This window comes from Amphibalanus amphitrite, unplaced genomic scaffold (assembly GCF_019059575.1).
Source record: "Amphibalanus amphitrite isolate SeventyFive unplaced genomic scaffold, NRLGWU_Aamphi_draft 001039F_arrow, whole genome shotgun sequence".
Classification (NCBI taxonomy): domain Eukaryota; kingdom Metazoa; phylum Arthropoda; class Thecostraca; order Balanomorpha; family Balanidae; genus Amphibalanus; species Amphibalanus amphitrite.
The window spans coordinates 203583-219110 of NW_024882533.1; the positions used below are offsets into that span (position 1 = coordinate 203583).

General features: G+C 46.6%; 1 protein-coding gene across 1 annotated transcript in view; it reads left to right on the forward strand.

Moving 5' to 3' along the window:
* Nucleotides 1–15166, forward strand: part of LOC122369470 (TATA-binding protein-associated factor 172-like) — a 190879-nt gene extending 175713 nt beyond the window's left edge. Inside the window, exon 5 of the mRNA XM_043344247.1 lies at nt 14499–15166. Within this exon, the coding sequence (XP_043200182.1) occupies nt 14499–14681 (183 nt within the window). The 3' untranslated portion in view covers nt 14682–15166. The remainder of the gene's footprint in view (nt 1–14498) is intronic.
* Nucleotides 15167–15528: the final 362 nt, after the last annotated feature.

Below are 15528 nucleotides of genomic sequence, written 5' to 3' on the forward strand. Positions count from 1 at the left end.
CCAGCAGCGGGCCGCATAGGCGGATTCAGCGGCGGTCACAACAGGAGGGTACTACACAAGGCCACAGGCGGCCTGAGGCGATATGGCACCGGCCCGGTGCACCTAGGCGGTCGCCCGGCCGGTGCGGAGGCACCAGCATGGTACACCCCAGCAGCACCTACGATCACTTTACTACAGCGCCCGTCCAAATCGCCGTATGAACACAAGTCCAAAGACTGCTGCACTTATCTGAAACCACCACTCTGCCCCACACCGACGCAGGATATGAGATGAGACCGGCAGACATCCTCAAGGTTAGTTCTAAAAAGAATCACACCACTAATTCTTCAAACACTGCTCAAAACGAGACCAACTATCAGGCTCGTCAAACAGAAGACTCGGACAGTCCTAATAAATGAGGTCAAGCAAGCACCATTTCACAATTTAGACCAGCCCGTGGTTTCACATGAAACCCAATCAGTAACCATTCTCGTTTTGTTTTCTCAGTGTGAGAGTATCTTGGGTTGAGTTCTTTCGGTCTATTGAGAACATTTTAGATTCGCCTAACCCTATTCCTGGCGGGGGGGGGGGCCTCAGGAGCCCCCCCCCCCCCTGAGGTTTTTTGGTTATATCTCCCAAACGCGTTGAGCTAGGAAGCTCAAATTTTCTGACTTTTCCTAAAAGGCTTCTACGCAACATGTCTGAAAATTTTGAGTTGATCTGACCTCAGGTCAGGTCACCAGAGGCGGTTTGGTGACGCTACCTCAGAAAAGTTTGCAATCACGCCAGAGCTAGAGTTTTTGACCCATCAATTTCTTCTCTTCAGGGTTTAGTTAGGGTACCAGTATGTGCAATTTGTATATCTCGGAATTTTGATATCGATGACCTAAGGTCAGGTCAATTTCGCGACCTCCCCATTATAAGTCAATGGGGGAAAAATCAACTCCCTGTTTTTACCACTAAAACGGGTCGGAATGGCCCCATATACCATACATGACTTCATATACGATCAACCTTCACTACCTTGAGGTCTGTTTTGCTGTTGGGCAGCTGTGAGGTCATGTGACGTCATCAAAGGTCACCAAAGGTTTTTGGCCAATAACTCCGTACAGGAACAAGATACAGACGCGTGGATGGTCTCATTGTGTTCAGCTCGTCAAGACGCATCGAATGATATACATGATGACCTCGAGGTCACGTGACCTGAGGTCAACCTTTGACCTTGACCTTTCAAGGTCAACATATATATCATTCGATGCGGATTGACGAGAGGATCACGATGATGCCCTTAGTTTGTTCCTATCTTGACTAATTCGAAAGTTATTCGAGAAAAACTCTCCATATCTAGTGCCGCCATTTTGACTTTTTCGACCCCTGTGACGTCATCTTTGACCTCACCTGAAAATGACCTTAGTAAAAATTGTAGATCTTGGCCGTGCGTATCCGATGCCGTTTACCGCTTGTCGTTATCTTGCTTCGTTCTCGAGATCTCAGGGGGGGGGCCGAATCGGCCCCCCCCCGCCAGTTTCTTGTCCCGGCGGAGCCCGCCAGGAATAGGGCTAAGACGAGGAGGTCAGACATCTAAAAATGCTAAAAAGGACTCAGGTTCAGCGCAAAATTTTGTGCTAGGTAGCATTGAGGCTGGAGGTTTGTATTTTGTGTCCCGCACCGCCGATTGCATTCTCTATCTGCAACCGGAGGGGGGCAGGGGGCACGTGCCCCCATCGGATCAGGGGGCCTCTCGGACCCGAGGGGCCCTGCGACGCCAATTGGCGGCTGAGGGTCCACGCTGGCATTTTCGACTCAGAAGGGCCCCACAGGGCTCGAAAGAACACCTCATGTGCTCCGAATAGCCACACAATAGCCACACTTCTCTCCATAAGAGCCACACACCGGCTTTTTATTGCTCCTTGTCGGCATTTGAGGACCCCTTGCCGGCCTCTCAGGGCCCATTAGCGACCTCTGAGGGCTACTTGCCGGCCTCTGAGGGCCCTTACCGGCCTATCAGGGACCAGCAGCTCTAAGGGTTCCACACACGCCTGTGATGACCCCCTAAACCAATGGTTGAAGGCCGCACAACGGCGCCTGCGAGGGCCCTCACCGGCGGCCATGTGAGAGCCCCAAACCGGTGCCCAGCTGAGGGCCCCACACTGCCACCTCTGAGCTCAACCGACACCCCTGAATGAAGTTCCAAAGGCCCAAACCAGTGCTTCTCAACCCGCGCCCCACTGGGGTCTGCGTATAACACGCCCTACTGGGGGGGGGGGGGGGGGCTCTCCATAGCCCCCTCCTAACTCCGAAACTACTGGGCCGATCGTCAAAATTCAAACGGCGTCTGATAGCCCCGGAAAAACTGTCGAGCGAAACCTAATTTCATTGACCTCGAGGTCACCGATGACGTCACAGGTCAGGTCAAAGTAAAAATTATTAGCATTTTGGCTTGTTCACATTTTGGGCTCTGGCCGCCGTCTTACAAGTCAGATCAGGCTCATTTTTGGTTTCCACACTCGTGAACAGATGCTCTAGATACATTGAGGGTACCAAACTTGTACTTTGATTTTCAGGTCAGGGTCAGGTCATCACAGGTCACGGAAATATTATATCATGCGTCGGTCACGTGACACATGTTTTATGGTCCATTTAGGCCATATATTTCGAATTTGATGTCGTATGTGTCATTCGAGGTTATTTTGAGTCGAATTTAAGCTTAGGTCAGGTTACTTTCAGGTAAAAAAAGGTCACATTTTGAAGTTAAAATTTTTCAACAAAAAAGGTGTCTATTGGATGCAGTTTGAGCTCAGGAACACGATGGTGCTATTTATATTGGTGTACGATGTCAAATACGCACTGAAAAATTGATTTGAAAAATTAAAAACTGTGAATTTTTTGCAATAACGCGTATAACTTGGCCGTTTTTTGAAGATATTTAGCTAAAACTTGCTAGAGTTAGTCATAGGCATGCGTTCTGTCACATATATTCCGTTTTTTTTTCGAAAAATCAAAAACTTTTTGAAAAAAATATAAAAATACAAATTTTGAATATTATTTTATAAAATTTTCGAAGTTTTCAAAATTTTGAAAATCCGAGATAGCAGTTTGGTAGCGCAGTCAGTTCTGAGTCCTTTCATGCAAATAAATTGGATCTAGCTTAAAAACTGAGCTGTTGGGAGCGATTGCCGTGGTTCAATGTTTTGCGTCGAGATCGGCCGAACATGACGTCACTCTGACGTCATTTCCGGCCGACCTATGGTAGCTACGAATTTCAAATTTTGACACAAGGTGTCAAATTGATGCAGCCGAAGGTACTGAAAGTTTGGCGTCGATACGTCAAGTGGTTTGGAAGTTATTGCAGAAAAACGGGAGGGGCTATGAAGCCCCCCCCCCCCCCCAGTGGGGCGCGGGTTAAGGCCATATAGACACCTTTTTTAAACCCCACATTTGTTCTCCGGTGAATTTCAGACAAGTTGGTTAGAGACCTTCAAAAAAGGTACAATCACTCGATTTTGCTCAAGTTTGTCTGTCTTGGCAGATAAAGCAATACCAGAACATGCTTACGAACACACATATTTGATCAGGATCGGACGATTGGACACTTTTAAAAGGAGATCTTTCGTGCCTCCCGGAAATTCACGGGACAGCAGATGTGGGGTTTAAAAAAAGGTGTCGTATCGGCGGCTTTGAGGGCTCAACGCCGGAGCCTCTGACGGCCTAAGACGGGACCTTCGCATCGGGCGGCCACTCACCGGTGACTTTTGAGGGCCCCACACCGACGACTCTGAGGGCCCCCACCGGCGTCTGAGAGTACCTTGCTGGTCTCTGAGGACTCCACAGGGCTCCTGAAGACGTCCGCAGACCTCTTGAGGGCCCCTTGTCGGTCTCTGAGAGCCCCTGTCGGCTAATAAAGGGTTCGAGCCAGCAGCTCTAAGGGTCCCACACCCGACTGTGATGACCCCACACTGCAGTGTCTCTGAGGGCCCACAATGGCAACTGTGAGGACCCTCACCGGCGCCTCTGAGGGCCCACAGCGGCACCTCCGGGGCCCCGCACCAATGCCTCTGAGGGCCCACACCAGTGCCTCCAAAGGCTTCATAACCGGCGGCCCTGAGGGCACTACACCGGTGATTTTTGGGGGCCTACCGAAGGCACAACACAATCCCTTAGTCTCGCTGAGTTTCAATCCCAATCCCTTACCGGCTTTTATCCCAATTCCGGCTCTAGCAGCCCCCCCCCCCCATGGGTCAGCGGCGCCGCGCCGGTGTCGGTGCCGGGGGCCAGCGCCATCGGGGCGGCAGCCGGCCACGCGCTCTCAATGGTTAGCGCTTAGCACCGGCGTTTAGCGCACGCCCGGCGTGTTATCGGCCGTGAGCCGCTCCAAAACGGCTGCAGTAACTGGTCGACATAGGCAGTAAGCAGATGAGGAGATACAGGTGGATTGATGACCGGCAAGCTTTTGTACTTTACGAGGGCAAAGGGTCGAAGTCGGCTGCTAAGTCCAATTACATGATATAAAACTGGCGCTTTATGTTCTAACTGGTGTGTGAGTGACCGCTAACAGAAAATGTTGATCAACGAAGCCAATGGAATTAGATTATAAGTGAGCATGAACCTTACTTACGGTTAATTCACATGATGGTGAAAACCCTGAACACGTAATTCACATGACGGTGAAAACCCTGAACACAATATTTCTTACGCGAGCTGTTGAATTTACTAATAAAATGACGTCTTCTTCTGAAAACGTAAAAATTTGATAAATCTTTGTTTGAGAGCAAGTTTTCTACTGTTTAGCATTATTATTTATTGATTATAATTTTTATGGCTGTTTATAGTGACACAAAACAATTTATTGCCACTTCTTTGCTATTGACGTCATTAAAAACTCAAGTGAAATTTTTGATTGAAAGAGGCAATTGTGACTCGCACGTCCTTGGGGATTTGAGCGAAGATCATTATTTGGAAAAATCAAAATAGATGAATGTTTTTCTTTTTTGGATGCCCACTAGTGTTTTGATGCCTTGCATATCAAAATAATCTTACCTGGTAATCTTACCTGGTTGGGTTCCTCAACGCTTTGCATCGTGCAAAAGATGGAAGGATGTCTGTGGAGGACTAAAGGAACCCAGAAAACATATGAGATGCGCCAGCCCACGTGGAGCATATCGCTCACAGTCATGGAAATCGGGCTGGTATTGTGCATCTACACTGTAATGTCGTAGGCATCGGGTGAAATCCGGCATTTCATGAAATGTCTAGGCATTACATGGAATGCCGGCAAAAACTGAAATCTTCGTAGAAATACGGGCGTTACAGCGAATGCCTGAAAATTTTAGGCTTTTCATGAAGTGCCAGGCGGAGGCCAGGCACTCCCTGAAATGTGGTCAAAACCAATTGAGTACATTTGTTGCCTAGGCATTACATGAAATGCCCGACTGACGGCCGGTACTTTCTGAAACGATTACCGCAGCTATGTGGTTTCCCGCGCTTCCCGCCCAAAGTGGACCGTGGGGCGCTCGATCCTGCTAACATCCACGCAGTGATCACTGATGCAAGGAATGATGTGTATCAGCTGAGTACGCGCGCCGGGGTCATAAAGGGCTGGTTTCCGCGCTCAGCTTTGCGGGAAACCGATGCAAACGAGGTTGGGGTGGTCGGAACAGATCGCACTCTTGGCCTGAGAGAGGCGTTCCGAGAGCAGTCACTTTTTGGAGGGCAAGGGATGAAGCAGTGTGCATGCCGGGCCAGCGCCAAACAGTGCAATACCAAAAGGTGCAAGTACCGTAAGGCTGGAATGATGTGTACGAATCGGTTCCACGCAGCGCTCCCATGTGTCAACAAATAATAAAACAGTTCTGGAACCTTTTGTTTGAAAATGCGGTCTCTATAGGAGAGTTTCCAGACGATATTTTTTTTACTGCCTATGGACCAACACAGTAGACCCCACACTTCAGAGAATATATATTCCCGACCGGGGCTGGGAAAATGCGTTTTATTCACCGAGGTTTTTGTGCGGAGGACCGAGTGCCGGTAGGCACGAGGTCCGTAGCAAAAAAACCGAGGTGAATAAAACTGCATTTTCACAGCCCAAGGTTGGGAAGAGATTTACCACATGCCGTACCGGCGCAACAGTTAATATCATATTCATTTGATATTTTACACTTTAATCTTAATATTGTGTTAATATTATCTATATTACCATTTGAGGAGGGTGCGTCTGTCCGTTACCGAGGTCCCGACTTGGTGGTGCTTTGCGTGGACTACAGGCCAGACCGTTGCACCTAGCCCGGTGAAATTTGTACAACTTATAGATCAAAGATGCGCGACGTGCCTTTGAGGGGTCTCAGCTCGATCGGGTCGTTAGCGAGCGCGTGGCGCGTGCCCAAAAAGTGCAAATTCGCGTCATAGACTTTACATGTATAAATCGGCGTGCGAAATCGGGCGAAAACGGCTAATTTTGGCCGACACGGGTCCGGTCCAGGTGCGATATCTTGGTGACCAGGGATCCGATCGGCACGGGGAAAACAGCATCGTGTACAGAATTGAACGGGCTATTGAATGGTGTGCAATGCAGAGGATAGCACGCGCCACGTGCACCGGAGAGGGCACTTTTATTTGAAAAGTTGCGGTTTTTGAGGGATTTTGGAATTAATTTTATTTTTAGGTGACCGTTAAATGGAGCGAGTTGAATCAACGCCTATTTGCAAGAGAAAGGTACCGCCTCTCATATAAAAATTGTGAAAAGCTGATTGATCCAAATCAAGGTGGTGCAAATCACAGGAGAAAATGGTGTTTGTCAATTTTGTGCCACTTTATTAATCACACGGGGTTTGCTGCATAACCTGATACCTTTGGCAATTGAATATGGTACCATTGGATAGAGCATTCAATTCTGTCCAATATTCACTCTTCATTTTTGCATGATTAGCAACAGTATCCTTAAAAATGTAAATGTTCCAAACCATTACATTGTCATTTTTAGCGAAATTCATCGATGGCCCTCAAAAGACTTCACGCCAGTTTTCGAATCATTCTAAAGTAGAACGCATGATAATACGACACGGGCACCTCGATGCGATGTATCTTTTTGTTTTCTTACAAAATGCTTGGCCGTCAAAAAGCAATCGAACGAAATGGATATCTACCAACCAAATCGACACAGACCAACCCAATACCCACGGGTCAAAAAATCCCCCCTTCGCGTTGCGGAGCACGCGGGTAATCCTAGTATTAGTACTATGTTCGTATTTATAGTCACCGTGATTATTTTTTGTGTTTTTCATTATTGGGCTGCGTCGGGTATGAAAGATGAAATTCCTACTTCCCCCTTATTTAGGGTTTGAAAAAGCTGAGGATGAAGATGGTGAAGCGCCAGAAGTTAGAATAAAGATGTGGAGTCCAGCAGGAGTGAGGAAACCGTGAGGAAAACTGAAAATTGGGTGAAACGCTGAATCAAACGCGTCTTGGATCCCAGCTGGAACAATATCAAATGTTTCATTATTGTGGCACGTTAAGATGCTTCACGCATTTAAATTGATCGTTTTTTGCGTGCATTGTGTAGAAATAATTATTATTCCGATTTCCGACCATGTTCTGCAGCAATAAATACATTGGCGTTGGAACGATAACCTTGTTTAGTTGAATTACGTTGACAGCAAAAGTAAGTAAACACGCAGTCACTTACTTTTGCTGTTGCTGTTAGTGAACACACAATCCGTAAATATCTTCTTTGAAATTGGTTCTTCCGCTCAGAATATTCATTAAAATTTTGTCTGGGAAAATCAAAAAGCCCTAGGGCCGAATCGTTTCCCAAATACCTTCAACATTAGCCGAGGCGGGCCGAAGCCATTTCCCAAATGCACGTGCTAATGTTAAAGGGATATCTCGGCATGTGGTAAAGCCGATAACTGCACAGTGTAATATTTGTGTACTAGCTAACAATAAAGTAGGTACGCTGCGCTGCAGACGAGACGATCCGTGAAATATCTCGTAGTATTAGCCCATTTTACACCAATACGATAACGTCCCTCCCCCTCCCGCCCGCCGGCGTGTATATGCACACAACCGTCCGCGTACGAAAAGTTTTGTTACAGAGTGCCGGTCGTCTTTTGGGCAATCCATGTAAAGCCTAGGCAACGAGTGTACTCAGTTAATTTTGACCATATTTCAGGGAGTGCCTGGCCTCCGCCTGGCATTTCATGAAATGCCTAAAACTTTCAGGCATTCGCTGTAACGCGCCTATTTCTACGAAGATTTCAGTTTTTGCCGGCATTCCATGGAATGCCTAGGCATTTCATGAAATGCCGGATTTCACCCGATGCCTACGACATATACATCTTGATTCGCCAGGCAAACTAGTATGCAAAAAACATGTGTTTGGCACGAGTTGGATTAATCTAAATCAGAGAGCTATTTTAACATCGGTATGGCACAATTAGTCAGTGTAGGCGTACAGCATGTCATGTATGTAGTCGTTCAACAGACGCTAAAACTGAGTGATATTGGGCGCACATGCTACAGAAGCTGGAAGAGAATTCCATAGATGTATGTGACGAACAGAGAAAGATCGCTTCCTTACATCCGTTCGAATGGTGGGACAGTATAGCTTAAGTGGATGGCCACGGGTGCGGGTTTCAGAGGAAAGTTTAAAAATGTCTGATGGAGCAATACACGATTTCCTATTCAGAATTTTCCAGTATTGTATTAAGTCAGCCCTTAGAAGCCTGCCTTGAACCGAGTACAAGTCCAGCATGTTTAGGCGCTCTGCATAACTGGCATTTTGGAGTCCCTCGATCTGCTTTGTCCAGCGTCGCTGTACACTTTCGAGTAGTCTCAAGTTCCCCACATATCCCGTGTTCCACAAACAAGATGAGTATTCCAGTACAGGACGGATGTGTGTCTTAAGCAAAAATATCATAAATTCCTTTGACCGACAAACTGTAGCCTTGAGCAAGCTATGCGAGAGTCCGGACGCTTTGTGAGCCGTTGACTGCACGTGATAGTGAAATTTGAGTTTGGTGTCAATCTTGACGCCGAGGTCGACGGCGGTGTCAGCGGTAGGTAGGGATATTCCATTCAATGTGTAGAGGGCTACAGGGTGTCCCAGAATTACCCGGACATTTATTTTCTGGCTAAAAGTACGACTGCGCTCGCTTCTAATGGTATACAAGCATCATACTTTTATAAGATATCCCTTAGCTATCGAGATTGGGGACTGTGTGCTTTTGGTGGCCGGTAACGACTCGTATCAATTATTATCCAGAGTCAAGTAAGAGTAGTCCTTTTCCGTTTTCAGCTTAAGCGACTAATAGGCAACCATGGTGAATCAACTCCCGTTCTCAACTTTGTAAACGGACTTTCGGCATGTTTTTTGCTGGAGAGCTTCAGCAGCTCATCTGCAAGCTGTTAGGATTGAGCAAAGCGCAATTATATCAGCTAACGAAGCCAGAGAGAGCAAGAGATAAACCTGATTGACAAGCTCGGGCTCGGCCAAAAAGAGCCATGCACCAGTTGTCAAACAAGTGGTTGCTTGTCATAGAGAACAAACGTCACCGATCTAGCTAAAAACTAGCTAAACAATAGATCCGGATTATCTACAAAACATCAGTCTACTTTGCACCACTATCTTCGACAAAATTTTGGAATTTGGGGTCCTTCGCCAGAAAAATATGCGAAAACTACGGGAAAAGCAGCGCTAATCACTACAATTCATCCCAAAAACATAACATATACAACAAAACAGTATATTGAGGCACACTTTGTGGTCTAACGAAGGTATTATGTCATTTGAACCGCCCGAAAAAGGCTTGTGTGAACGTCAGATGGCTACAACGCCCCAACAGCAGAGACGTCCAGACACCCGTCGAAAATCAAATTGTGAGACATTTTGAACCACCGTGCACTCATTGGGCTTGATATGATGACCCAAAGACAACCGTTAGCACAGGGTACTACTGCGGTAATATTCTACCAGTGCGAAAACTGGATGCCGTGAACCAAATGGCCATGAACGGGTTTGTTTTGGAAACCAAATCTGTTGGAAGCCAAAGGTTGCGCAATGTTCAGACATGGAGCTTCTCCACTCCAGATGTAAAAAACGCAGCAAAAGTGGTGTAGGCAGAAATTTTTGTTTTGGGGGATAATACCTTATGGCCTGGGAACACTTTGATGTCAAGTTTATCTTATATGATCGTATTATCCTCCGGCAAGAGGTCAAAGAAAACAGGCCTACACCCAGTTTCGGGAGACCCGTAAAACAACTGAGACCAGCAATGGCTGGCATTTTCCATCATTGTCGGCTGAACTTGTAACAAGCGTATCTATTGCATGTGCTATTTCACAGCCACCCTAGTTGACTACATAGGACGGTAAAAAGAAAAAGCGCAATCATGTTTGCCTTATTTGTATACGCTAATTAACAATGTCCGGGTAATTATGGGACACCCTGTACGTCCTGATGAGGTTGGGGTTGAGGGAAGCGAAGGATAACACTTTTCTTTACATTAATCTGGAGACCCCAGGTAAGTGCTACGGAGTGCAAAGTATCTATATCCCGTTGGATTAGACAGGTTACTGGTGTAGGGGAGAGTGGGGCACATTCGTGCATGGGGCACATTCGTTTTCAGCAGTTTATGGGAACACGAGTGACTGCACGAGCTCAAGGTAAATTATGGAAATATGTCTATCATTGCCGCCCTTCGTTCACCGTAGAAGACAACACTGTACCTGCTGTCATGCTTGATAAAAACGCAAATTTGTAATATTCGTGAGCTTTCCAAACTTTTCTCATGTCATCCATTTTCGTGATCCTGACTCGGAAATTTGGTTCAGCTTTTCAAAATTGGGGTGAAGAAGCCCCCTCTATTCACGGAACTGCTGCAAACTTGTTTGTTGAAAAAGTGTCATTTTTTCAAAAAGAAATTTTGAAATATATTACTAATAACGTTGTGGGGCAGGTTCGTGTACGCACTGCCTGGGGGCACATTCGTGCATATTTTTTTTCAGTTTTTGCGATTTATGACTTTATCTGTAGTAGGTTTCTCTAATGACGCTCGCCTGACTCAGTCTCGACTGCTTGCGACGTCGTGACAAGCAATTCACGCGAACTTGGCGAGGTCACGGAGGCCGGCAGTTGGCACATTCTTGTTGGCCAGCCCATTCTTTCTACATTTGTTGTGCAATGCATTCTTGTCGAAAGGAATCAAGTGAAATGACCCCCTGCCAATTTCCTTTGGTAAATTTCTGGTAATGCCCGGTAATTTCTCGAATTTTGCCGGGTGAACGGAAGTGCCCCATCTCTTGAACGAATGTGCCCCATAGGTGGGGCAGTTTCGTGCAAATGTTCAGAGTTAATAAAAGTCATTTTTTCTTATGGAAGCAATAATTTTATAGGATAACTTTTAAAGAGGAAAACTATCTGCAATAGTTCCTTTCCATACTACAATCAACAATTTTGCCATTGCACTAACCAAAGAACAGATATATGGGTTTATCCATTTTTTGCACGAATGTGCCCCACTCTCCCCTAGTCGAGGACTGCCTGCGCTGAGCTACCGGAGCATAAATGTTCAAGTCATCGGCAAATATTTTAAAATTGCAATTAAGTTTAGATGCTATCCCGTTAATAAAAATCAGGAATAGTATGGGGCCCAAAATGGAGCCCTGTGGGACTCCACTAAGAACATCTCTCGGTTGGCTGATGTGACCTTTGACTCGTACTCTCATAGTTCTACCGCTTAAGAATTCCTTAATCCATTGAGGAATGGGTCCTTGGATGCCTAGGCACCGAAGTTTATCAATGAGTAAGTCGTGTATTACTACGTCAAAAGCTTTGCTAAAGTCAAACAGGATTACATCGGTAGTGTGTCCAGCGTCCATCTGATCTGATACAAAGTCATATGTCAGCAACAGTTGGTCTTGTGTGGATCTCCCTGCCCTGAATCCATACTGCTCCGGGAATAGCAAGATATTTTCTTCTAAGTAGGAAGTAAGGTAGTTACATACAATGCGTTCCATACATTTACCAGGGACCGAAGTCACACTTATCGGTCAGTAATTCAAGGGATCATATCGATGACCTTTCTTAAAGATAGGAGTGACTATAGAAGATTTCCAGCTATCTGGTAACCTACCAGCGCGCAGTGATCTGGAGAAAATTATATGTAACGGATAGGCTAGCTGGGATGCACATTTCTTTAGCAATAAAGGATGGATTTCATCAGGTCCTGTAGCACTGTTACCATCAAGGCGTGAGAGGACTGATTGAACATCATCTGGTGTGAATGCAGTCACTGAGGGTCCCATTAAAGACTTGGTGTGGTGACGGACTTTTAGGGCAATCACGCGAGAAAACCGTGGAAAATGACTCGACGAACTTGTCAGCCATTAGCTGGGGATCGTCAGTCAGCACGTTTCCACTAAGTCTAAGGGGTCCTATGTTTGGGCAGCCAACCTTCTTCCTTCTGATGTGAGAGTGAATCAACTTGGGATTTTCCTTAGAGTCGCTCATGAGTTTGCACTTATACTGCGCCTGAGACTGCACAGCAAAGTTTCTGAACTGTCTATTAAGTCTGTTAAACATGGAGAGGGCAGAAACTGTGTCTGGGGAGTGTTTGCCAGCTCTCTGTCTCACTGCTTTAAATTTCGTCCATGCCTGCCGACGATGTTCAATCAAAGACCTGGGTGGTCTTGTTGCCCAGGGCTGTTTCGTGCCCATACGAAGAGATGGCTTCTGGGGAACATAAGTCTGGACAAGTCTACTAAGATGACCAGAGAGAACGTTAAAAGCTTGGTTAGCACTCAAGTATGCTAGTTCGAGTTTCCAGTCAATATCTGTCAGTTTCCTACTAATTGCTTTGTAATTACCCTTGTGCCAGGCTCTTTGGGGCTGTAGTCTACTGCTGACAAGTGCTTGGCCAGAGAAGATATACTCCAGGGTTGTAGGGCAATGGTCACAACCTGGTAGTGGGCAAAGCACATCGACACGACCAATTCGATCGGATTCTGATGTCAAGATCAGGTCTAGAATATTCCCTGACCTGGGAAAGGTTGGCTCTTGAACCCACTGTATCAAACCAAGGGAGTCAAAGGCTTCAAGGAATGTGCAGTCAACCGAGGCTTTAGCTGTTCTGTCCTTTCCAGTCCAGTCTATTGATGGCAAATTAAAATCACCTAAAATCATAACCTCTTTACCTGTTCCGAAACTGGTAATAAAATCAGCAATGGCAACATTTTCTTCAGGAAGGTTTGACGGGGCTCTGTATACAATGACAACAAAGACATTGAACGACTGTAAGTGGAGTGTAAGAACGCCGGGAACAGGTGTTGACACATCTCCCAGCAGAATATCGCTTTTCACATAGCAACAAACGCCGTGTTTGGCTGTGCAGCCCTTGACATCATGCCGAACCGAAAGAGAGAGTATCCAGGGACATTGACAAAAGAACTATTAATCTGATCTATCAAATGGGTTTCTGAAATGCAACTAGTTTTAGACTTACTCAGAAGGCTGCTTCAAGCCTGGCATATCACACCCCAGAAAATATGCAAGGTAAGAAAGAAGCAAGAGTTTTGACTAGACAATCACTTTTTGACAGTCCATCAACTTAAGTTTCATTTCCCATACCTAACATTGATAATGAAAAGCATCAGGGTCAGTTGTTCTGTCCCACAACCATGCTTCAGATTAGATGTCTACACTGCTAGTGCTTCTATTCTGGTTCGTTGTTTATGTTTTCTATTGATGTAGGTACCTACCTACCCATCTTTCTTAACCCCTTGCAAGGGCTTGTGTAGGCATGCGATGCGCATCAGGCTTCAGGCCTTCCGCCTAAAGCCAGATACACAAACACTTAACCTATGATGCTTCATGAGCTTGAGAATCTATAGCCCATTGCAATGTGCTTTTGGCGATATTTTTCAACTAAAAACAACTTATTATATACTATTTGGTTGCATTTCATTGAAAGTATCCACGGCCGGCTGACGGCTGGCTGCCCACAGTTTGCCACGGCTGTGGGTGGCTGTGGCTGTGGAGCCACGGCTGCGGGGCGGCTAGGCTGTGGAAAATTGCAGCCGTGCAGAACTCTACTATGGGCGTTGCATGGAAAGAATGGGAGCTAAAGTCGGCAGTGCCCCCCCCCCTTAATTGAGGGCGTTCCGCCGCTACTGTCTACAGCAAGTTATGGGTGATCCATAAAACAACTGAAACCAGCATCGGCTATTATTTTTCCACAGCTAATCTTGTAACTAGCATGTCTAGTCGACTACAGAATGATGTTCCACTTTTCACAGGCAATTATTTGCCTGGAGTGGTAGGCTGTGCCGCATCATACGGGCTGAGTTCACAAATTATAGCTCTGTCCCAATGCTCACAATCGACACGCTTAATTGCGTGATAAACGGCACAACTTGAGTGTTGTTTTTTTATATTGTCTAGTGTCGTTCCGTGTGCGCCTGCGTGTCTGTGTCGGCTGGAAAGTGGTGCTGTCGTCGCCTGAGCCGATCCACCTCCCCTATGTCGCCAGCTGTTCGACCTGTTTACACTGGAGTCGCAGCAGCAGCGGCCCGGCGCTGGTGGCGAGGCGCGTGGCGGTCCAGAGGCGCGTGGCATCAGGGCAATGCTGGAGGCACTGCCCGAGCTGTGGGAAGGCGAGCAGTATGAGCAGGAGTACGACCTCAGCGGATTCATGCGGACCCTGCGGGGCTAGCTCTGAGCGGTGCCGAGGCACGCCAACTCGGCGGGTGCCGTGGTGAGCCGCGGCTAGTCGAGCGCAGCTGCCGTGTCAGTCATGTTTCTATAGTTTGCGTCGGTATTGCTCAGTGGTGGCTGCTGCGTTAGCCTAGCAATGAAGAGCAGAATCGGACGGATGGGCCGTTCGAAATGACTGGCCAGTGAAAGTGGGTGTTGACCTCGGCCGAAACGTTACGGCGGATCTGGTCCAGGACTGCCGAACCGCGTTGTGTTGAGTCACATTTTCCGTATGTCCCGGTTCAGATATTAGTTAATTCCTTTAATATAGACATCATTCTATAGAGAAACTCGTGTTTAGTAAGAATACTGTGTCATGCAGTTAATCTGACCAACAATTTCCAGCTAAAACTAACTTACCGTGATCTCACCACGATTTCCAGCCGCAGTTTGTTTTCAACATGTCGGCTGTCGCGAGAGCATAAATATAAAGACTAGATAGGACAGCCATATGTAAAACCCGCTCGCTTGATGCGTAAAGCGGCCCGGCGGCCAACCACAGTCGTCATCATAGACTCGCTAATGCCTTCGCATGTTAAAAAGGGCATCTTTGACGGACTCGTATGAGTTTTTGAATGCGAGCTAGATGTCATAAAGGGTCTCTCTCAAATGAAAGTTTGAACCGTCTTCTTGCTAGGATCCAGGGTTTTTAGTGGCTGACATGCCCCTGACAGCTTGCAGAGCAGGACCCCTCCTAAGAAGACACTGCAGTCTCGTCTTGTAATGTTATGGCAATGGGAAAAATGATATTTTAGATGGGTCAGTGGGGATTTCCACATGGAAGTGAGAAGTAGGAACCAACAATT